Source organism: Microplitis demolitor, chromosome 8 (genome assembly GCF_026212275.2).
Source record: "Microplitis demolitor isolate Queensland-Clemson2020A chromosome 8, iyMicDemo2.1a, whole genome shotgun sequence".
Lineage (NCBI taxonomy): Eukaryota > Metazoa > Arthropoda > Insecta > Hymenoptera > Braconidae > Microplitis > Microplitis demolitor.
Genome location: NC_068552.1, coordinates 357,328 through 381,477, shown reverse-complemented (window position 1 = coordinate 381,477; position 24,150 = coordinate 357,328). Strand labels below are relative to the sequence as shown.

Here is a 24,150-nt window from a genome sequence, read left to right as displayed (position 1 = left end):
AAGCATTAAAAGCGATAAAAGGTTGCTAGCAGGGTCAACGAAGAAACAGAAACAAACAGAAGTAAAGCAAAAAGTTATATATTTAACAAATTAACAGTAGATGAAATAGATGAGTCAAACAAAGGCAATGACTATAACTGACTATAACTGACCCCTGTCTCCTTTTCTTCCGCATATACTCTCTCACAACTTTACTTGTCAAGTTTATCGTTTTGCCCTGATTGCATAACTACGCTTAATTTCCACTGCCTTGAGAAATTTATGCACTGACTGTCATTTGCTCGTATTCTCCCGCGGCGGCTTCCTCATCGTTTACTCGCTTTCTCTTTCTATTAAACGCTTTACTACTATACGTGTGACAACTCTAACAATCTGATATATCTATTTAAACTTAATATTACAGTGCCCTACTTTCTTAGAACTTTAAAGACTTGCCGATATATATATTTCATTATTTTATTTTTTGAAAGCTTAGCTTTTTAGTTTTTTTTTGTTTTGTTTTTTTTTTTTTTTGTTTTTTTCGTACAGAGGATAGTTTGGTGGTCTCTTACAGTTCTTGACTTTTCTTAATGTCGTACTAGAATTCTCAAGGGCGGTGTGTAATATATAATGCATACCGTAAAAGAAGCCACTTTCCGAGTTAGCTTTGGCAGGAAGTGGGTAATAGGGAGGAATCTAGCCTGGAAATTAATTTTCATTGTTATTGTTTTGCACAAGTGCGAACGGTGGATAATTTTTATTGCTTTTTTTTCTTTGTTCTGGTGTATTTATTGATCAACTTCTTATTGATCATCATGTACATATATTAAGATTTAAGAATTTATTTATAATGTACGTATTTAATCTATTGCTCTCTATTGGTATTTAAATTTATTTTTTAATTATAGCTCGCATTTAACCTTCTGTTGGTTATATGCTATGAGGGATTCTCTCATACAACACTAGTCAACTTATTGGAAGTCATTAAAGTGCAAGTGAGATACTATAAAAAAAGCCTGACCAATGAAGGGTTTGGTTAAAAGACTCATAGAACTTGTTAGTATTTATAGGTTTATAACTATGTATATATATATATATATATATATATATATATATATATATATATATATATATATATATATATATATATATATAAGTGGCAATAAGTTTTAAACAATTCATATTTGAAAAAAAATTTAAAAAGCACAGAGTGTTTTTTTTTTTTTCACTAATTCGTTCCTTAAATAATTAAACTTATTTGACTTAATAGCTTTTAAAATAATAAACATTATTTTTTAAAAATTATTATAAACTCTTGTAAAAAAGTACTGATATCTATTGCATTGATATTTTTAGAAATGACACATAATTTGTGCGTCAAGTTAAAAAAGATTTGAATTAGTGGCACAAAAGATTTCAGTCTCTTTCATTACCATCATCATTGTTATGAAAATAAATAAAATAAATAGTAAAAACAAGGATAAAAAAAAATCAGGCTTCCGTGACTAGAGTGAATTTACTTTCATTCATAAAATGTAAACATTAAATTGTTTTTTATCTTTTTCAATTCTAAACTTAAAATATATACTTTAATTTATATCTTCATCTAATAGCACAAATACAAATAATGATAAATTAAAATTTTCATAAAAAAATTAGTTGTATTGTTTTATTTAAACATAATCAGAAGATGAATGTAATGTCTGTATAGACGCTATTACTTGATTAGTTTTGATTTATAAAGTGGTAGAAACATAATATTGTTCACAGAGCAGTTATTCGAATTCTTTGTAACTAATTTTCTCATGTAGAGTTGTGTATATTGTTAAACAGCGTTTTTTCAGTAATGGTCATTTAATCTCAGGCAACCAGGCTGCTGGATAGCTTGGCTTATGACGTCAATCGTACCCCCATATGACAGGATAAAGGATTTAACCCCCGTAGGTCAAGGGGACTTAAATCTCGAGGACGTTGACCCGTGACTCCCATGACATATCGTGACATATCGTGTCGAATAGTTTAATCGAGTAGTATTGTGTTTAATTTATTTGTTATTCCTACGAAACGCAACGCATTTTCTATCGACAAGTTCTCCTAGAATCCACTAAAATGGAAATTTTCGCATATAGAGTTATTATATTTATTTTTATTACAAATCATATTTGTAAAACATACTTAAATTTTTCACAAAATTTGTGTAATAAATTTAGTATTTAAAAATTTTGAATAACATCAATAATGTAAATATATACATATGACCTGCTATAAACGAACAATGCAAAGATAAGAGAAAAAACAAAGTAAAAGGGAGACCTGATGTTCTTATATATTTTTATCACATCAGTGATGTAGAATCTAAAAAATAGGTCGAGATGTCGAAGGACGTTTTTGCTTAGGGAGAATACGTGCTTTGATCAATATGTGCTATGAATTGATGTTTAACCATTTATAATATGTTAGACTTGAGGTTTTATAATAATTAGAATAGAACATAAAAAAAAAAAATGTTATTTATGCATCAGATATTATTGATCACAATCAGAATTATATGAAAATAGAATACATGTGTAAAACAACCAAGTTTTAAAGGTTTATTTATATATAGTAATTGAAGTTTGTTATTAGATAGATTTAAATGTTGTTGAGTAGTGTAGTTGATAGTCTTTGAAGCTCTCCCTTTTTATTTCTTTATGTCTCTCATTCTCAGTATATCAGTATATCAGTATATCATCTTTCTGTGGCCTAGTTATCAAGCTTCCTTGTTAACTAGTTATGAGCTCGTTCACTAAATTTCCCTAGTGACATTATTCTTCTCAACTTGTTTCATATTACTTTTATTTTATATGGTAACACATATTGGCATTTATAATTAATTAAATGTTTTTTGTTTTATTTTAATACTTGCTCAGGTAATCAGGTGTTGAAAAATCTGATGAAAAAGCTTAGGGTTACTCTTTGTTAATTAATTAATATTAGTTACTTTCAAATGTCCATTCCTTTTTATACGGGCTGTATCTTCATTATTCTGTGTACATATATCCGTTAAGGTGTAGTTTTTTTTATACCATATTTTATGGTATAATATACATGTAGGTTTGTGGTGGTGCACATTTGTATTTTTAAAACTTTTTCATTCTACAAAAACTCAACTGAAATTTAAAAGCACAATGTACCATTCGGAAGAGTATTAAGGAAATAGTCTGCAAGTTTTACTTTTTTTTTAGTCTATAGCATAATATAAGCAGCAGTAAATCTTGTTAGTTTTGGGTACTGACATTACGTAGAAATATTCCTCTGAATATTTTTTACGTTATCCATTATTGTTGAGGTAAATTACCTTGCAGTTGTGACATTTCTTGTATACTATTTTTTTTTTATTTTTTAAATTTCTTAATATAAAAATATAAATATATATCAATAAAGTTGTTATTTAAAATTAGCTAATTTTTATTTATTTCTTTATTTTTAAGGGGTGCATTCTCAGTGGTACGTCGATGTGTACAAAAAAGCACTGGACTTGAATTTGCGGCAAAGGTTATTAATACAAAAAAACTATCGCAAAGAGGTAAGTTTTCAAATAAATAAATAAATAATAATAATTTATTATATGACTACGAAATTCTGAATTACTAATTCTTACTTTTTTTCATTATATTTAATTATATCATATGTATTATCTACTTAAATATTTGTGATAAACCATAGTAAATTTCAAATTTACGTTGAGCCTATTAAACGTTTTATTTACTCCATAGTAGCTGGCCTATACCTTTCATAATCGTCTCTCTTATTTAGATTTATAACAATAATCTGTATAGTAATATTCTTAGCATTCATAATAGTGCGTTATTCCATATACGGATATAATTATATGCATAATTGTTGTAAACTATTAGTTAGCCTCATTAGTTTAATTAAAGATAATTAATGTAAATATTTAATATTTTTACTTTGTGATGCTATACCATTATTATGCCCCTATTTTCATTGGCCTTTTGGCTTTCGAATATACAATAAATGAATAACAAAAATTTTTTATATTATAAAATAAAAATAAAAGTTGTTGATGGTAAAACATGGATAATTATTTAAAATTGATATTGGTATTTCAAGTACTTGTAATGTATGGTGTCTAACAGGGACAAGCAATGTTGTGTGGTTGCCAAAAATTACGTTTGGTTGTCGCAACGGGAAAGGAAACTTTAACACTATATTAACCGTCTGATGAGTTTGTGGCATACTATAAAATACTTAAACAATCAATTTTAGATTAAAATTATAATATTTTATTTAATGTCATTATTTTGTTCTTCTTTTTGTATACACTTGTCGAATCTAATAGAAAAGCTATTTTTAAAAGTGAGATGATCCATATGATTTAAAATGTATAGATAATATAAAATTGTGAAGCCAAAGTTGCGTTGTAATCAGATCAATCAACGAGGCAAAATGGTTTATCCGATAAATACCGTATTATAATATTATATTAATCTAATTATCAACTATGTGTAAGAAACAATAGTCTTTAAAGTTTAAAGAATATCATGTTTTATTGGTTAAACGAAAATTAAATGTTTTTAGAAATAGATGACAAGTAGATAAATTGGTAATATAAATATTAAAACCAAAATTTATGTTTTTTTTTAAATTTATAAAATTAAAAAATATTTTTTATTTATTTAATTTTACAAATTTATATTATTATATGTATGAGTCTGCAGGCTTTGTCTGTACGTTATATATATTCATCAAATTTTTTTTTGAATAATCATTTTATGACCCTCTGATCCCAATTTTAAAAATTTTCTCCATCTGTCCGCGGACGTCGGGCCATAGTAAAATTTACGATGGTTACAGTAATTTGTGATATAATCATAGTCAATTTTTCTATAGCCATAGTAATTTTTGCAATATCTTTATTTTAATTTCCGTCACGAAATAATAACTAAAATAATTTGTTATATTTATTTGAATTTAATAAAAATAAAATTTAAATCGTATCAGTTTTGTTGGAAAACTATATTTTTTATTGTTCCATAAAAAAAATTTGAGTCATTAAAAAAAAATTTTTTTGAAAAACAAAAAATTTTATAATAAATTAGATTTTAAAGAGTACAGTGCATAGTCCGTTATTTGTTAATTTTATTCATAAAAGTCTTGATTTACATTAAAAAATGATTATTTTGTGTAATAAATGTCAAACAGTCTTTTAGTTTATTTATACTTTAATTTTTTAAAATTTATAACTTTTCATTTTATGAATTTGGTATGAAGGAAAATTATATGAGGAAATGAAATATTTGAAAGGTGAAACTGTTAGTTTGTAACAGAGTAGAGAGGCAAAACGAGACAGTTAACAGTGAGATAGAAAGGGATGCAGAGTGCTAGGTGGTAGGTGGTAGGTGGTAGGTGGAAGGTGGAAGGTGCAGGGTGCAGCGGCTCTTGAGTTCTCGGGACGTCACGACCTTGCCCCAGTGCCCGCTCGACCCGCTCGACCCGTTCACTGGCTAGGCGACTGTACCGTGTGGCCGACGCTGACACGGTTCCCTCACCTCTCAATTTCTCAACGGGTTGTATCGGTTTCTCGCATAGGAATGAATATTCTATTTGAGGCTTTATATATCTACTACACCCACATTACTCTTTACGCTTTTACTTGTATGTATTCAATTAAGATAATCCAACATCAACCTCATAATTTCAAAATTGTCATACTTCTAACTAGATTTTTTTTAGAAATTACCTATATTTCTAAATAAATAATTTTACTTTAGTTGTGTTATTTGTGAGTAAAATTGAAATTTCACAATTTTCAAATAATTTTTATCTAAGTTTAGAAATCGAATTAATATTTAGAAAATAATTATCTAAATATATATATATATATATATTTCCATAAAAATCGAATTTTCGATCATTTTTCAATAAATTATAAATTTATATAAACCTCATCTAATTACAAGTACGTTTTATCAACCATTTTCAATTTCTATTACTCTATCTCAGTCTTGTCATAAATATATATATATATCTACATGTATGTGGGATATTTATAGCATAAAAAGACGAACAAAATATTGTGAGAGCACTTTTTTATGTTGTGTTTTATTTTTATTTTTTCAAACCAGTTTTCATACTCACACGAATTTTTCTAAATATTCTAAATAATTTTTTTGTTTTAATTTTCTACTCTAGCTGATATATTTAATATACTTCTTATTTTAGCATAAATAAGTTATATGTTAATTGATAATAAACATTATTTTCTAAAGTTTATGATTACTTGAATAAATATACTCCATATTTGTATATCTAGTATAATTTCTGAAAGCTTTAATAGTTGGATTAAACAGCAAATTTCATTATTTTATTTGAAATAAAAAAAGTTTAACAAAATACATTGTATTTATAAATAATGATAGGACAGAAATATTTATAGTAAAAAATGTAATAATTTCTTATTAACGTTCATTGAACCAATGTTTGAGCATCTTGACATGTAAAGTGATATGAAAGAATAAGGTACTATTGGTCACGCGAGCTGCTGGTTCTCACGTTATTTCGGTATTCGGTTCGTCAATGGCCATTGCAATCCTCGACAAGATTATCTACGTCGTCGCCGTGTGTCGAGGCTGAGCTATGCTTGTACGCTTGCTTGTGATATTTTTGGACGGTATCTCGGGTTCCACAATTGCTCCTATACTAATATCATTAATCGTTTTTTTTTTTTTTTTTTTAAATAACACTCGACATAGCTAAAGAAAAAACGATAAAAAAAAATATCAATTGATGTTTGGCATTTATTGAATATTAAATATCGATTCAAGTAGCAATTATACGAAAATAAATTACTAACATAAAGTATGTGACGGTTTAAAGTGTGTTTTTTCTTTTTTTCATAAAATTTTTCATTTTTTTGACACTTTTTAGTACACATGCATTATGTAACTATAAAACTAACTAAATACTTTTTTTTGTAACACATATACTTGAAAAACCTCAAAATATGTTTGTACAGATGGTAAAAAAGATATCTAATCGTCTGAATATAGTGACGTCGCTTACACATAATAGATGTATTTTTGGTATAGCGAGGTATTGCTGTTTGTAAATAAATAAAAGAGCGACAGGCAAGTACGATTGAACCGAATGAACATATATATAATATGAGTTCTCGTTGAGAATCTATAACATAATCTAGACGAGTTTTAAAACAATTGTTTAATTTTTAATAGCGTCAATAGTAAAAGTTAAAATGACATTCAATCCAAAAGAACAAAATATATATTGATTGATCATAGTGGTCTGAATATATTTTTACGCACGCTGATGTCACAACCGAAAAGATAAGGTATCTTTATCATCATGCCGACTATAAACATTAGATGTCGTCTATTTCGAATATGTATTACAAATAATATAATTAATACCGTATGTAAAGATGTACAATCTGATATAAATAAAAAAAATCAACTGTCAGTTAGCGACTCACCATCGAATTAAAGTTTTCATCAAGCTGTTACTAAACTCGGTTACTAAAGTCTATCAATTTTAATTAAAAATCGCTACAATTTATTAGTTGTTATATTTTAATTTTTTTTTTTTTTAACAAAAACTACTTTGTATACTTAGTACAAATGGGTATAAGACGATTTAATGTTAAAACACCTGTCAACAGTTCATAAGTCAATCTTTGTACTCTGTGTTTTATATTCGTTTGTACTAGATGTATAAACTACAATTACATTGTAATTATATTTAACAGTAATGTCTCGGCGGTGTTTTTATAACATTCAAGTGATAATAACGATAATTATATAATACTAAACATTATTCTAAATAATAATTTAATCTGGAACAGAAAAATAAAAAAAAATTAAAAATATTAAAATTTAGGAGTACAATTAAGATTTTATAATTTTTAACAGGACAAATAAAAAATTAAAAGGAATACCAGCCTAAATTTTTTCATCGAAAATTCGATATTGTCAGCTAAATATTAATAATAAATTAATACTATAAATATCAATAACTGCATATACGATTTTTAGTTAATCAATATTATTCCGCATTTTAAAATGGTAAAATAGCCGTTTTAGAGGTTACCAATATTATAAGTTAATAATTATGTGTAAAATATAAATTGAAAATAATTTAATTTCATCTAGCAAATACGGCAGTATATAATATGTCATCATAAACTTTTTGAACAATATTGGCAAACACAGAGAAAAAACTATTGCATATCTAGCTATATCTCAAGTATAGTTATCGCTTTATATCCTTCTCACAAGAATGATATATGTATATGTTATACCTATTATAACTACCCAGGTTGCTGTTTATAATTATACTTGATATCGTTACGTAGCAATGATTTGTATTATATGGCTGAGAGAGCTATATATATTTCTCTGAAAGATATACTTTTCACTATAGATATTCTATTATTGCCACCTTATGAAACAACGCCATATGAATTTAACTTAAATAAGAGTATTTAAATTCGCGTCAATTGTTAATGATTGTTTTTTTTTTTTTTTTTTTTTTTTTTTTTTTTTTTAATTTCTTTTGAACTCCTCGAAAAATAACTCTTATTAAAATTTGGACGTTGGGGTATAATTACATAAACACAATATATCTCGCGAATCACTTAATGAATTAGTTTAATTTTTTCTTATTCCCTTCAGAATTTCGTCTAGCTGACGAACCTTTTTGATTTTCGATAGTGTAGTTCATATCGTTTTTTTTTCCTATAATTAATTTAAAGTGATGACCGACGGGAAATTGGTCTATATAATCCTCATCAATAATCTCTTTAATGTTTTCAATTGAGAATCTCGTCAACGTCGTACCGTCAAAAAACATTTTGTGTAAATTAACATGAGCGTTTGAGGTGTTTAGATACAGCTTGAAATAATTGACGAATCAGAAAATTATCATCTAAAGCTGTATTTCCTTGCAGCACAATATATTATTTTATATGATACTCTATATATAATCAAAATAATAACGAATACTTGTTTTTATTACAGATTTCCAAAAACTTGAACGTGAAGCCCGAATATGTAGGAAATTACAGCATCCAAATATTGGTAAGTTTTGTTAGCTATACTCATACAGATTGTCACGTTTCTGTGCAATTTGCTTCAGGATGATTCTTTTATAAAATTGGTTATTCGTAAAGATTTCTCAAATATTAATAACTTAATACTTAAAAGAGTTACGTCAAGTTATAGCAATAAAAAATCTCCAAGTGGGACTCTTTTTTTTTTTTTTTTTTTTTTTTTTCTTAATTTTAAGTAGTTATTTATAAAAGTAATGAATATTTTGAATGTGAAATTATTAAAATTGATAGTAATTAGTGATTAACCAACTGAGCTGGCGTTATGAATTTAAAAATTGTTAAATGCGTGCATTCAATGAGCTATCGAAAAACTATAAAAGTTTTTAAAGTTATCATGTAATTTTCACTTCATTTTTGTTTGTTAAATTTTATAGGGAAGCTAACTATTAACTGAACTAATTAATGTTATAATAACGAATTAGTAAAGCTGGGGAATATTATGCCTTTCATAAATCATAAATACTCACAGATATATGTTATATATAAATGTACAACTCTGGAGAGTATCAATGAGTTATCACAGGCTAACAGCTAAAACAGCTAAAACAGCTATAACAGCCAATTCTATATGTATATTGGTGAGCATTTCATCGTCAGTGTACATTATCGAAGGACAACTGGGAAGAGACTATGAGACAAACAATAGCTCAATCCTGATTCGTCAAAGTGTCGATAAATCCAAATTAAAACTTGACATCGACGTATGGATATATCGTATACGATAACCACATGTTGTTCTGACAATAGATGCTTGTTAATTTTCCAGAGTAGTCGTTTATACAATTGACATTGTTAAAATTCAACATTAATTAATACTGATGATTAATATTTATCACAATATTTTGTTATGGAATATTAAATCGGCAAAGAAATTAATTAAAATTATAAAATAGATATTAATAAAATAATCAGATTAAAATTAATTGATGACTAAAATTAAATATATCCGTACAATTAAACCAACAATATGCATTTAAATAAATATATAATTTGCGACAAGCTCGTGAAACATAAATTATATTATTATAATTTATAATATAAAAAAAATTTTTAATGAAACGTCATGAGACCCATCCAAATCATTAGATTTATTATGCAAGAAACCCATCTAAAAATAATTTACAGTTATCAGGTTATTATACTATACTAGTTAAATTATATGCCCACGTAATATACATAATATAGCCAAATCAATGACAGTATTTAGTATTTATTTATATTTATCTCTATAAATTAGTTATATATATATATATATACCTACTATACTGTTATGGTAAAAGCTATTTTGGTTGATAGTTTCAATAAATGAATTATGTGTTATATTTATTATTTCCTGTGATAGTGATAGTTACTTGTAGTTTTAACTATTCAATCTTGAAATTAGTCACTTAACGGCATCACCACAATGTCTTATATTACGTTTTAAATTGTTTCTCTTTTTAAACTCATATGCGGATGTAAGAATAGCAATGAGAGAAAAAAAAAATCCCGGGAAAAAATACAAGTACTTGTATTTATATTGTAAATGCATTGGATTGACGAAGAACAAAACGAGGACACAAATGTCTCGTAAATAGGTAAAGTTGGGAGGTGACGAAATAGCTCTTTCAACTTCTGCAATGCGGAATGCCTTTTAAATAAAAGTGGGAGGAATTTTCAAGAGCCGCGTTTATGTTAATCTTGTAAATACATCTTGTATATTTCATTATTTAATTTAAAAATAAATTATTAATATAAAAATAAAGTAATAATTTGTTTAATTAGTTAGAGAGTTAATTATAATATAAACAATATATGGATTGTCTTTAGACCTATACAATATAAAATAGTTTATACTTTAATATATATTTAGACTTTACTATAAACGCTGATTTGAGCATGTTTAGTCACGAGTAGAATGACAATCAACTCAAATCACTTTAGTTCACTCTAGACGGATTGTTTCCCATCGATTTTTTTCCTTTTTCTATTTTAATTATAAAATTTAATCAATTCTTAAATATTGACCAAAAAAACAGACACTTTACTAAGTTGTTGAAAAGTTAATATATTCTTAAAGTATAACCATAAAATTAAATATAAATTAAAAAATTATTCGCAACTTTATTAAACGTCTGTATAAATTTAATAATATATTTTTATTTTAAAAAATATGTATCTATGTGTAATTAACATATTTTTTTCTTTTTAAATTTCTATTTTATTAATATAAAAAAATTATAAATAAATTATTTATAGGCACAATGGATAGAACAAAGTTAATATATTAACAATTCTAGTATAGTTGCCTCTAGAATCATTTGTTCTTACCATAAGTTACATATCTAAAGATCCACTATAGGTGGTATATACATATATTTGCGTACTTATGTGACTAAAGCTACACTAAAATTTATATATACATCTTTATTTATTTTTTTATTCATCGCATGCTGATGCTCAATTGAACCTTCAGCACTTGTACATCAATAATAATAATAATAATAATAATAATAATAATAATAATAATAATAATAATAATCATAGGATCGTTTCGTCTATATAGCACATTGTGTTTTTTTACTTGAACCATCAGTCTTTAGAAAACGTGTCTAGGTTGTATTCTATTGACAATCCCATTCAATTGCTGAGTATATATTTATTTTGTTACCATAACTTTTCCTACCTAAATTTTATTCTTCTCGTTTCAAATTTTCATATAACTAATTCAAATAAAAAAATTGATTATCCACGTTGGCTACTCCCGGAACTTTGTCTTTGTTAACTAGCTCTTCGAGACAAGACGAGATTATTAGCCACAACTTTAAGTTTTTCAAAGTAGAAAATGCATGGCGCCACTAATTTAAAAAAAAAAAAAAAAAAAAAAAAAAAAAAAAAAAATTATCTCAACAGCTAAAAATTATGGTATTATCTAACAAGCATGTAAATTTCTACCGTAGTAAATGTGTACTTAGTAAAAATTGCATCTATATATACATGCCCATTTTGTTTAATATTATATTTTGCCACATCCAAGATAAAAACTTTAATGGTTAGTAAATAATCTTGCAGTAGAAAACTACTAAGATAATTTTTACTTAAGAATTCTTAGGGTGTATCTCATGTTTTATATTATAAAATACCAAAAATAGTAGTACTCTGGCTAGGCAGAATATTATAATTACCATTTATCTTCAATGAATTATTTTATCTGGAATAAATTTTGAAATAGTTGAAAAGTTAATTAAAACTTAAACTCGATTAAATTATTAAAAAAAAAAATAACAAAATTACTGACTTGAACATTATTTATTGTTTTTTATTAAATTACCATAAAAATAAAAATTCATAGTGTCACAATAACCCACAATCAGTTTATTCTTTGTGAGATATAAAAATCATTAAAAATTATTGTGATCACAAATTCCCTAGATCTTTTATAAACCAAAGTTTAAAAAATCAGACTAGAATCAATAACTTTTGTTTTTAAAATTTTTAATAAAACCGTAGCATAAACTTAAGTACAGAGGGGGATAAGCGATCAATTTATTATGTTGTGTGGCTTTACTCTCTATGACATCGAGGTGTGGCTGAGAGGATCGATAAATACGATGCTCCAACTTGAGGTGAATGTAGTGTAGGTGGTGTAGCTGGTGTAGGTGTACTCTCTCGGAGTAGAGTCGAGACGCCATCGTTTCTCTCAGTAATGTCGTTTTACAACGGTTGTGTTCAATTTTCTGCTCACAAAACTAACGTTGTAAAACTTTTAAATGACATCAGACTTTTCTTAAAGTTTACCTATACTATACCATACCAGCAAGAGTTAAAAAGAAAAAGAACACCTTATACTTTCTTTTTATTAAATGTAGATGTATAATACGAAGCTATCCAAAAGGGGAAGTAATTACTCTTTCTAAGTGACGATTAAAAAATTATTTTTAGTAAAGTTCAACAAGGATTAGGTCTTTGCACCACCTGTCCAAAGTTATGTTCTGTCTTTTTTTTTTTTTTTTTTTTTTTTTTTTTTTTTTTAAACTCATTTACTAATTGCTATGATTTTAGATTATATTTGAAATTTTTTATAAATTAACAAGGTATTGTTTTCTATTCGAATTACAAAAATCGAGTTTTTATTTTAAATCTTATCAGTTTCAAAGCCCTTATAAATGCGTCAAATTCTGCAAAGAGTATTAAAATCAGTTTATTTATGTAAGGTATATGTATTATATATTATTAATGTTTCAAAAATAAAATAAAATTTTGATCTTTAATGTTTTTTGATCGTTACAAAATTCATATCGTTTGGTTATTAAATTAATATAATATCGTCAAGAAAAAATTTGAAAAATTACCGTTTTTAAAATTTTTCTCAGAGATTTCATAATTTAATAATCAGATCTAGCAAAAAATTGATTTAACTTTTAATCTAAACAATCTTTATTAATTTCTGTCCAAAGCCATTTGTTTGGTCAACAATAATCGTAAATTAAAATTTTAGTATTCATCATTCCGTCAATTAATTTAGACTTTTTTAATTTTTTTGTAAGCTAGCCTATCAGTTCAACAAATTTATATTATTTATTTTTTTTCATTGTATAAAATATGACGAATTAACTGACATGAGTAGAATTAATTTTTCTTAGGATTAATTGCTACTTACTTTTATGTAGTTTGTTTAAAATTGTTTTTTTTACCTCTATATTTTTAAAAAGATAATTTTATTTTTTATTGTATTTTAATCGAATACCATAAAATTTTGATTGTAAATCTAATTTTGTTTTTATTAAAATTATTGAGTGGTCACTGTATGTGTAAATTATTTTTTCTTCAGTATTCAGTACAAAAATTTCTAACGAATTGAAATTTAATTTCACAGCTGGTTAGTTTATTACACTAATCTAATTGAGATTTAATATGACCATTGTTCTCTGTGCATATAATACAGTGAATGTATATTCTACACAGAGATACGTTTCATCTACACTATAATTTATTATTCATTTTATATATAATATATATAAATTTGTAACATAAATGATCTCATTTATTAACACACCTCGTGACTTTCTTGTATTAATTTTAATTTAATTATTGTGAAAATATATATTTAAGTAATATTTTTAATAATAATAATATTCTAGGTTAATCAATAATTAAATACATAATGTATATAATTTTTAATTATAAATTTTTGGTATTAACAGTAGTACAAGCGACCAGCATAAGTAATTTTTAGCCAATACTAAATCTATACACGATGATTTACATGCTCTCTAATAATGAATTAGTGAAATTCACCGCGAATAAATGGATAATGATTATTTGTCCGGCCATAAATGTATATACTACTAATTGCTACTAATTCAACCAGTGGTATACATATGCAGTGAATTTAACAAATTTATATTATAGATTTGTTGATATCGTTACTCTTTTAATATGAATCAATGAAAAGTGCTGAAAATCAGTGAATATTCACTATATAAATAGTCCCAAGTATACAACTTATTCAATCAGTTATATATCTCTATAGAGATGGTAGTAATAGAAAAGTTATAAGTTATAACTCACAACTAGAAGATTATATGAAATAATCATTTGGAAAGACTATTTCTACTATCAGGCAGTCAAGTTTTAAATGAAATAGTTTCAAGCAGCCTCGGGCAATCAATTTGACCTTTTTTATTATTTGCGTTAAAAGCATATAGAGCAAGCGCATTATCACTGATTATGCAGAGATTATGCAGATACACTCGGAATCTGCTAAAAAAATTCTGATAATCCCTAATATAAAAAAAGATAGAGCTAATTGTATGAGCTCAAAATAATATTTAAAATTTTTATGGAATAACGACAAATTAATAAATAAATTAACGTAACTATTTTTTACTATTACAGTGAGATTACATGAAAGTATACAAGAAGAACATTGCCACTACCTTGTCTTTGATTTGTAAGTAAAATTTAAAATCTATATATTGAAATTAATCCCTAAAATATACAGAAGCTATCTAAATAAAAGTCATCCTACAGGCCAGATGACTTACCATATATACTACGTAACTTAATAGAAATACAATGATTTTATTTGGGTCAGTAGAAGTATACTAAACCCGGCCTGTGGGACGGTTTTTGAGGTCAGTAGATGCGTAGATGCGTAGATGCACCGAATAAATTACTTTATTGGGGTTTTGTCTTTTATAAAAGGTGAATTATAAGACGCTTAAGAGACTAAATTCAATATAGATAGCTTTAAAAGATTATCAAGTTTTAGTATATATAGTGGAGGTCAGACTTTACTGGTTAAAATAAAAGTCTAAATCTTTGAATTAAGGTGGCAAAAAGATGTATCTAAATTTTGATATTTTTTTATTTTAATATTGTATTACAAATAATAATAATAATAATAATAATAATAATCGGTATCAAAGTGTTGAGTTTGAATATTTGAATCTAGTAAAAATGATGAACCAATTTATTATAATAAAAATCAATAACATTTATGTAAAAATACAACTGGCAACTTTTTTTTGGTTAAAATAGGATATAGGTATTTTGATGTTTATGGAAAACAAATATTATTTAACTATGACTGAAATCAAGACGAGAAATAACTTAGCCAATTGAAATAAGACATTTTTGCTCTAGGGAAAATATTTATTTATTTAAATCCTCTTATTCGTATCACTGGATAAATAAACATTGGCATGCAAATAAATAGTATAAATAAAAAATTTTATCGATATATCTATCAATCAATGCAGTGTTGATAAATAAATTAATAAAATGTCCACTTACATACTTGTGATATATATTACACTTATGTTGAAGTAAATTTAAAATTTTTAAAATTCATTGCCTTACAAAAATTATTTTGTAAAAAATTTTGTTGCTATTTTCAGAGTAACTGGAGGTGAACTTTTTGAGGATATAGTTGCTCGTGAATTTTACAGCGAGGCTGATGCTTCCCACTGTATACAACAAATTCTAGAAAGCGTCCATCATTGTCACCACAATGGAATTGTGCACAGAGATCTAAAGGTAGATCTTTTTATTTAATATTATAATTAAACTTTCATAAAAATATGTTTCGTTTTAAACTTTATTTACTTTATTATACTCTAACTTGCATTCAATCTAATAACAACAACAACAACAACAACAACAACAACAACAACAATAGCCTGAGAACCTTCTCCTCGCTAGCAAAGCGAAGGGTGCAGCTGTGAAATTAGCAGATTTTGGATTAGCCATTGAATTACAGGGTGATGCACAGGCGTGGTATGGTATGTAAATTATCATATCCGATTAATAATATTTACTAAATTTTTAATGTAATTTTTTGTGTAAAAATTGTTTTATTGTTTCTTAAATATTTAATTTTATTTAAAAGGTTTTGCTGGTACGCCTGGTTACTTAAGTCCAGAAGTACTAAAAAAAGAACCATATGGTAAACCTGTAGATATTTGGGCATGTGGAGTTATTCTTTACATTCTTCTTGTTGGCTATCCTCCATTTTGGGATGAAGATCAACATCGATTATATGGACAAATAAAAGCTGGAGCATATGATGTAAGTTTTTAAATTTAAAATATCGATTTTTAGATAGATAGTTTTTATTTGATCTTAGAGCCTAAATTAATTAATTAATTGTGTAATTTTTAGTGCAATATTATTTGTATATTGATAGTATTTTAATAATTAACTGTTTATAGTCAAGGAATTATCTTTGGTATTTGTATTTATGATTGACTAATAAATTTTTTAGTATCCAAGCCCTGAATGGGATACTGTAACGCCCGAAGCGAGAAATCTCATCAATCAGATGTTAACGGTAAATCCAACGAGGCGCATAACTGCTAGCGAAGCGCTTAGACACCCTTGGATTTGTGTACGTATTTTAATTTAGTCATTGCTTTAGCTACTGATTTTTATAAATGTGTATTATAATTATTATTTTTTATAAATGTTTTTTATTTTTTATTTTTCAGCAACGTGAACGTGTTGCATCAGTGGTACACAGGCAAGAAACTGTGGATTGCTTGAAGAAATTCAATGCAAGGCGCAAATTAAAAGTAAGTTAACTCTTTACTATATATACACTACTTAATCATATAAGTAATCCTATTAAAAAAATTTTTTAAAATAAAAAAAAAAATAATATCTTACAATTAATAATGTATAAATTGGAATCAAACAGAAATATATTAATATAAATATTAAACCTGTTACGTTAAATTTATTATGTAATACAGATAACGTAATAAATACATAGGTCAAATAATCCAATTTAATTGAATAAATTTTTTAATGCTCTTAATTGAAAAGTTACATAAAATTTGTTTATTATTATAATTATTATATATAAAAATAATTAAAATTTTACTATTTATTTTAATTTTTACTAATCATAATGAATAAGAATTAATCTGCAGAAATGTTAACGTTATCGCTTTGGTAATTATAAAGCCTTCACCTAAATTATTTAGACATTGTGGCGCACATATGACAAACACTTATTATCTATATCTATTTTAAACTTTTAAAAATGAAGCATATGTTATTATTTACAATTGTTGAACGTAATAACATTATTAGAACGAAATTATTCGACTCAATACAAATAGTGATTGTTATTAAAAAACGGATTATCAAAACTCCAGTTCATTATAATCTAAATAATAACCGAATCTAGCGAAAAAAAAATTTGCCTCAAATTTAAATTTCATTTTTAAAAAATTAATAATTTTCGACTTGATATTAATTATTATTACTATATTTATGTTAATATTATTTTCACAAATGTTTTTAAATTCTTCTAGTTTTTTTTTTAATACGAATATATTCTGTAAATACTGTTGTTGTTATTTATTTAAATCTTGTTGTGAGTGTAAAAATAATAATCGTACTGTGACAGTTGAAGAAAAATGTAAATTTAATATTAAACATACACCAACAGAGGTTGAAAAACTTTTTTATTTTATATTATTTTGTTAAATGCGTGGAAAAAAAAAAAAAGAAAATTAAAAAAAAACAACAACAACGACAAACATTACAGTTTTTTTTATCATATAGTAACGACGTACTTTGGTAATCAAAAATTGCTTATTAATAGTATTATTTATTTATTTTTTATTAATTTATCTGAAATCAATTTACTTAGCAATAGATTTTAATAGTCCTTTACTAAATTACTTTATTAAATATGCCAATATACAATTAAACCCATTTTGGTGTATTCAAAAGATTGTAGAAAATTTTTTTTGCGAGAGTAAAATAGTTTAAAAAAATCAAGTGTTCGTAAAGTATTGTCAGTGCTTTCGCGCTTGAGGAGTGCAGAATTTTATAAAAATCGCGTACAAAATTAATAAAAAAGGAATTCTAATTGTTAATTTTTACAGTTTAAAATATATTTTTAACTATAAATTCAAACAAAAAAATTCAAAGGCTATTATTTGAAAGTGTAATTCTTTTATAATTTTTTAAAATGTTTCTATTTAAAGCGCCGCGTTATTATTTTAAACTCTGTTGTTGTTATTTTTTATTTTTTCTATGTCGAGTTAATGATAATTTTTATTTATTATGTTAACAGGGCGCAATATTAACAACAATGATAGCGACGAGGAATTTTTCCAGTAAGTATGATGCACAGGGTGAGTATCTCCGGCCCTCTTAAGCGCTACATAAAGCTCGTAAACCCCTGTTTACTTAATTTATTCCTTTTTTGTTGTATATTAATTTCACATTCGTTTTAAATTTCACTCCTTATTAGTGTTTATCATTTAAAAAATATAAATTCATATTCATGTACATATTACACTGGTACATTTATTTAATTTCATGTCACTTGTGATATTAGTTTATTTATCTACATATCAATAATAATGTCTATTATTAATTTATTGATATATATATATATATATATATAACCTCTATATGACAAAGTCTAATGCAGTACTCGTTGAAATTATTTATTTAAACACAGTTTTCCTACTGCTTCTCGTTGATTGCACTTTGTCCCAAACTATTATTGTCGCACTATATGTATATACATTTTTTATTTATTACAATGAGATAAAAATTTCTAGTATTATTAGCAAATAGATGAATTTTAGTTAATTATAGATTAAAACCGGTACGCGGTACGCGATACCCGGTACCTGGTATTTTACTTTTTATACTATAGAAATTGTGTGTTGTTACACTCCAGAATATTTATGATACGTTATCAATCTTTAATTTTGAAACTGATAAATTTCACTTAGTAACCATAAAGTTGGTACTACCATTTAAATTCTGTATCAGTATTGTTTTTCTTTACATATGTGTTGTATGTTCAATAAGTCTAAGTTATTACTTTAAATATACATTTAAACAAAATCGCCGATGGTAAGATCTAAAAATAATTTAAATTTAAATTTAAATAAATTAACATGTATAAAAATTTATCAAAATTTTAAGTATTATTATTGGATGAAAATAACTTAATATTTCGATAAAAAGGTAGTGTGCTTGGATTAATTTTATTAGTATGACGTTATAATTGACCTTGTATTCTAATGAGATAAGGTCGCAGTTGATTTGCAATTAACCGGGAATTATCGAGGTCATTTTTTTATCACTAGCTTAGTAAATTCTAGTTACTTTACTTAAATAACATCGTCAATGACAGTGACCATCATATCGTATTATATGCTTGATTGATAAGAATAGGGAAAAAAGAGGTATAGTTAGTTGATATTCTAAGGTTAAAAAAAAAAAAAAAAAAAAAAAAAAAAAAGTTAACTGTGCAGGGGTTAGTAATATCTTCAGTATAATAACGATCGTAACTTTGATTTGGAAAAAAATGATGGGATGTTGAAATGTCAGTATATATTGCCGATAGTTTAAATCTTTGCCATATATTACCCGCTACATTCACCCTATTTTTTCCCGATCATATTTATTAAATTAAATTTTATTTCTACATAGGGCACATAATAGAAAAAAAGTATTTTCATATACCATTTAGAGTAAGTACACGTGTACTGGTAAAATGTTTCTAAGCAAGCAGAATAGGAAATGTGCAATATTTCATGATCATAACTGAGTTTTTAATATATATTTCAGAGATTATTGTCAGATAGTTTTAAGAGACAATAAATTACAAATATCTCATGAATCTACGAGATGATATAAATTTTGGAATAAATTTTTTGCAAACTTATTATAGTGTATAAAAATTTTTATTTAAATACTCATTAAAAATAGTGTAATTTAAAAAATAGATCGAATTTATCGAGTAATTTATTATTGGTATAACACTAGATTATCTATGAATATTTTCGATTTCTAAATTGATAATCAATTTATGTGACCTTAAAAAAGTTAAAAAAAAATAGATAAGTCATAATCATCATTTTCATTAAATATTCACCATTATCATGATCCTGTTTTTTTTTTATTATTTTTAATCAAAATTTAAGCTTTAAGCGTTAATTGGGTCGGAGGTACTTTTTTAAGCTATATAATTTTTATAATTTATAATATAATCTAAAATTTACCCATTTCATAATCAAATCATACAAAAAAAAAAAAAAAAAAAAAAAAAATCGTTAAGTTGTTAATGTTTTAGTTTTTGACGAGACGGATTCTAAAAACAAATATGTCAAATTATTTTTTGATATTCAAATTTTAATTACAATAGAATAATATGAATATAATTGAAAAGACTGATATAGATTTTTATTATTTAGTTAATAGTTGATCGCTTTAGCTAACTTTTTATTGGATTATTAGTATTATTAATATTATTTATATTTTTATAGGCAATATACAACGTTTATTTACCTTTTGTAGTTTATTATTTTCCTTGTTATTATGTTTTAATACACACCATAATATATATTTTCAAGGGAACTCGAATTTATTATTAATGAATTAAAACTAACACAGTTTCTTGTTAGGCCTTTTTTTTTTTTAAATTATAAAAATGATAATTGTTTTTGATAGAAAAAAAAATAAAAAATGATAGTAGCAAATAAATATAGCGTAATTTACGTATACTAAAATGACTTAAATTAGTAGAGCAAAGAAAAAGTGGGTTATCCAACTTGTTGTAGAATTAAATTGAAATTGCCCTAGTTACACAATTTCTGTTGTGAATGCTGGGCTATTTATTTATAATTCATTTTTATAATAAACAATGTATGTACTATTTTTTCATATTTTATTTATACATATATATATATTTTTTTATTAAATTTATTTCCAGTTAAAAGTTTTTAGTTCGATAAATCAATTAAAAAACTGTAATAGCAATGCATCCAGAATTGTTTTTAACATAAATTGAATTTAAAATGCTGTTGCCCTAAAAACATAATATATTTTCTATGAAATTTTATAGTTGTTCGAGTTTTTTATTTTAATGATTTATTTTTAGTACCAAAATAAAATTACTATTTTGTTATAGCAAACAAATAATTTTTATTATTTTGAATTTATAATAATGTTTGATAATCCAATTTTTATACATTAATTTTTGCTACAAAACAACAAAACTACAAATATCATTTTTAATTAAATATTAAAAAAATATTATGCATTTTACCTTTGATATTAATACGTGCCATCAAATTAGTTGTATATATATATATACATTATATTCAAATACTTATTTATTAAACTCATAATTGCTATTAATTATTTTTTAATGAGACAAATTTAATTTTTTTAATAATAATCAAAGTTTAAGATTATTTCAATTCATTATTATTAAATATGCTTATGAAAAATTTCTTCAATTGATATTGTCTCTATTTAAATCGAATGAAAATTAATTAAATGAACAAATAGCGTCCTTAATTCATAATATAGTTGAATCATAAAGATTTTTAGCATGCAACCACGCTCTATTTTCTGCACGCTATATTTACGTTTAAGCTATTCATTCATATTATGTTTTATTTCTTCATCGACTTTTTTTTTTTTTTTTTTTTTAAAGTAATAAAATAAGTTGTCTTTTCTGATTTTAAAAATTTATATTATTTTTTAATTGTAGAAATTTTTATTCTTATTATTTAAAAGCAGTATAGGGGAAGGGAAGGTGTTTAAAAAACATTTAAAAAATAAAATTTTTTTTTTATAAAATTTTGGGGGTGCTCCGTTTTGCCTACCCTCCCCCCCCCCCCCCCCTTCCTCTATAAATATTTAATTAGTAATAATTTTTAGTGAAAAAAAGTATAATAAAATTATTTATAATTTTATCTCAGTTCTGTTAAAAATATAAATATTGTTTTAATTAAACTAAAATTTATTAGTTGATATAAACCAAAAACTATTTCTTATATACGAATTTACTATACGCTACGTCTGACTGTAACTGATGTAATCTACTTATTATCTCGACATTCACACTCGATAAATTATATTCATAATTTTTTTTCATACTAATAGTTATACTAAGTATAACAGCTATGATTTTTCTTTGACTATACAATATAACTTTACTGTTAGTTTTTAATAACTTTCGATTATAATTCAATAAAATAATACATCCCAAGTAAAATATTTTAATATAATGCTGTCTACAAATGATCGTTTTGTCTTAATAACTATCAATTATCCTTTTTACTCGGTATACCTTTACATACAATTTCTTTTTAATCAATTAAAGTTATAACATTGTTTTTATTATTTCCAAAAATTCATATAAATTTTTTTTTTTTTTTTTTATAAACTTAACAAACAATAGCAATTAGAGTTAAACATATACTGAACAAATTTTAATATTTGAATTTTCATTTTTTTTTTTTTTTACAAAAAATAATAATTTTATATCATCATTAGTCCTTTTTTTTTTTTTTTTTTTTTTTTGTCATTTTATCTTATTGATATTATATAATATTCACCACTTACATTTATCATTGATCCAATACATTTGCGTACTCCAGCTCGAAGCATCATTACGAAGAAAGGTGATGGCTCTCAAGTGAAGGAATCAACCGACAGCAGCACTACTATTGAAGATGATGACGTCAAAGGTATGAGATTACATTATAATTGTTCTTATTCCCATTTTCCCGTCCGCATTGGCCTTTTAATCCTGCTATTATACAAAACAATTGTTGACAAAATTAAAAGGACCCTTGTTTCATTTATAAATATTTAACACTTTTAAGTATTGTACTTACCTCTCTTATATTTATTTATTTATGAATTATTCATAATATTAATACAAAGGTCCTTCTTTTTTTTTATCGATTTTAGTTGTATGAAACTTATAACAATAAAAAAATATATATAATATTTTAGAAGATGTGAGTAGACATTAAAATTTATAAGAATATTCTGAAAATATATTAATGATTGAGAAAAAACAAATTACGTAACATATTATCTATAAATATCCATTTCTTTAGTGCTTTATGCGCCATAAACTTATAGAAAATTATTAGTAAAATTGTAGGTCATAGTATTTCCACGTAGCCTCCATATAAATTTATAAATAATATTATTTATTCCCATATACCTAATACTATTTTAATGAATAATCATTAAGATTTTAATTCTTTTATTTTTATAAATATAATTTAGATGATCTATTTTTTTTTTTTTTCTATTTTTTTTTTTTTTTTTTTTCCCCACTTATATTATGCCTATCCGCCACGAGTTATCGTAAAGTAGTATCAAATGTTAATAATTTATAAAAATGAAAGTATATGCTAATATCACAAAAAGTGAAATTAACACTATCAATAAATTGTTCAAGTGTTTTATATTCTTTATAGTAGAAACATTTCGATTATCCATTTAGAATGCTGTTAAAAATTTAAATATATGTTAGCTAAAAATTTTAATTTTTTTTATTTAAACTTTTTTGATTAGATATTATTTTTCTGTTTAACAAAAAAAAAAAACTTTATTCAAAAGCAAAATGCAGCAACAAAAATATTTTTATGTTTTCGAAATCCCTTTCATAATATAACTTCTGATATCATTAATTACTTATTTATAAGTGTGGAAATAAGCTGTACTAGCATTTAGCAGTTTCGAATTCTCATGCTTTTAAAAATACTTTTAAGCAA

The 24,150-nt window shown here is 24.9% G+C and overlaps 1 protein-coding gene across 21 annotated transcripts in view; it reads left to right on the top strand.

Moving 5' to 3' along the window:
• The window catches only part of LOC103575949 (calcium/calmodulin-dependent protein kinase type II alpha chain), a 47,861-nt gene that overhangs the window by 6,757 nt on the left and 16,954 nt on the right, over positions 1 to 24,150 (top strand). For 14 of the 21 annotated variants that reach the window (XM_053741637.1, XM_053741638.1, XM_053741635.1 and 11 more), the window contains exons 2-11: positions 3,450 to 3,544; positions 9,015 to 9,074; positions 14,984 to 15,038; positions 15,988 to 16,126; positions 16,269 to 16,371; positions 16,479 to 16,657; positions 16,854 to 16,976; positions 17,077 to 17,160; positions 18,678 to 18,738; positions 23,017 to 23,106. In XM_053741637.1, the coding sequence (XP_053597612.1) occupies positions 3,450 to 3,544; positions 9,015 to 9,074; positions 14,984 to 15,038; positions 15,988 to 16,126; positions 16,269 to 16,371; positions 16,479 to 16,657; positions 16,854 to 16,976; positions 17,077 to 17,160; positions 18,678 to 18,738; positions 23,017 to 23,106 (989 nt within the window). The remainder of the gene's footprint in view (positions 1 to 3,449; positions 3,545 to 9,014; positions 9,075 to 14,983; positions 15,039 to 15,987; positions 16,127 to 16,268; positions 16,372 to 16,478; positions 16,658 to 16,853; positions 16,977 to 17,076; positions 17,161 to 18,677; positions 18,739 to 23,016; positions 23,107 to 24,150) is intronic. The other 7 variants (XM_053741636.1, XM_014444273.2, XM_014444280.2 and 4 more) reach the window with 1 other exon arrangement.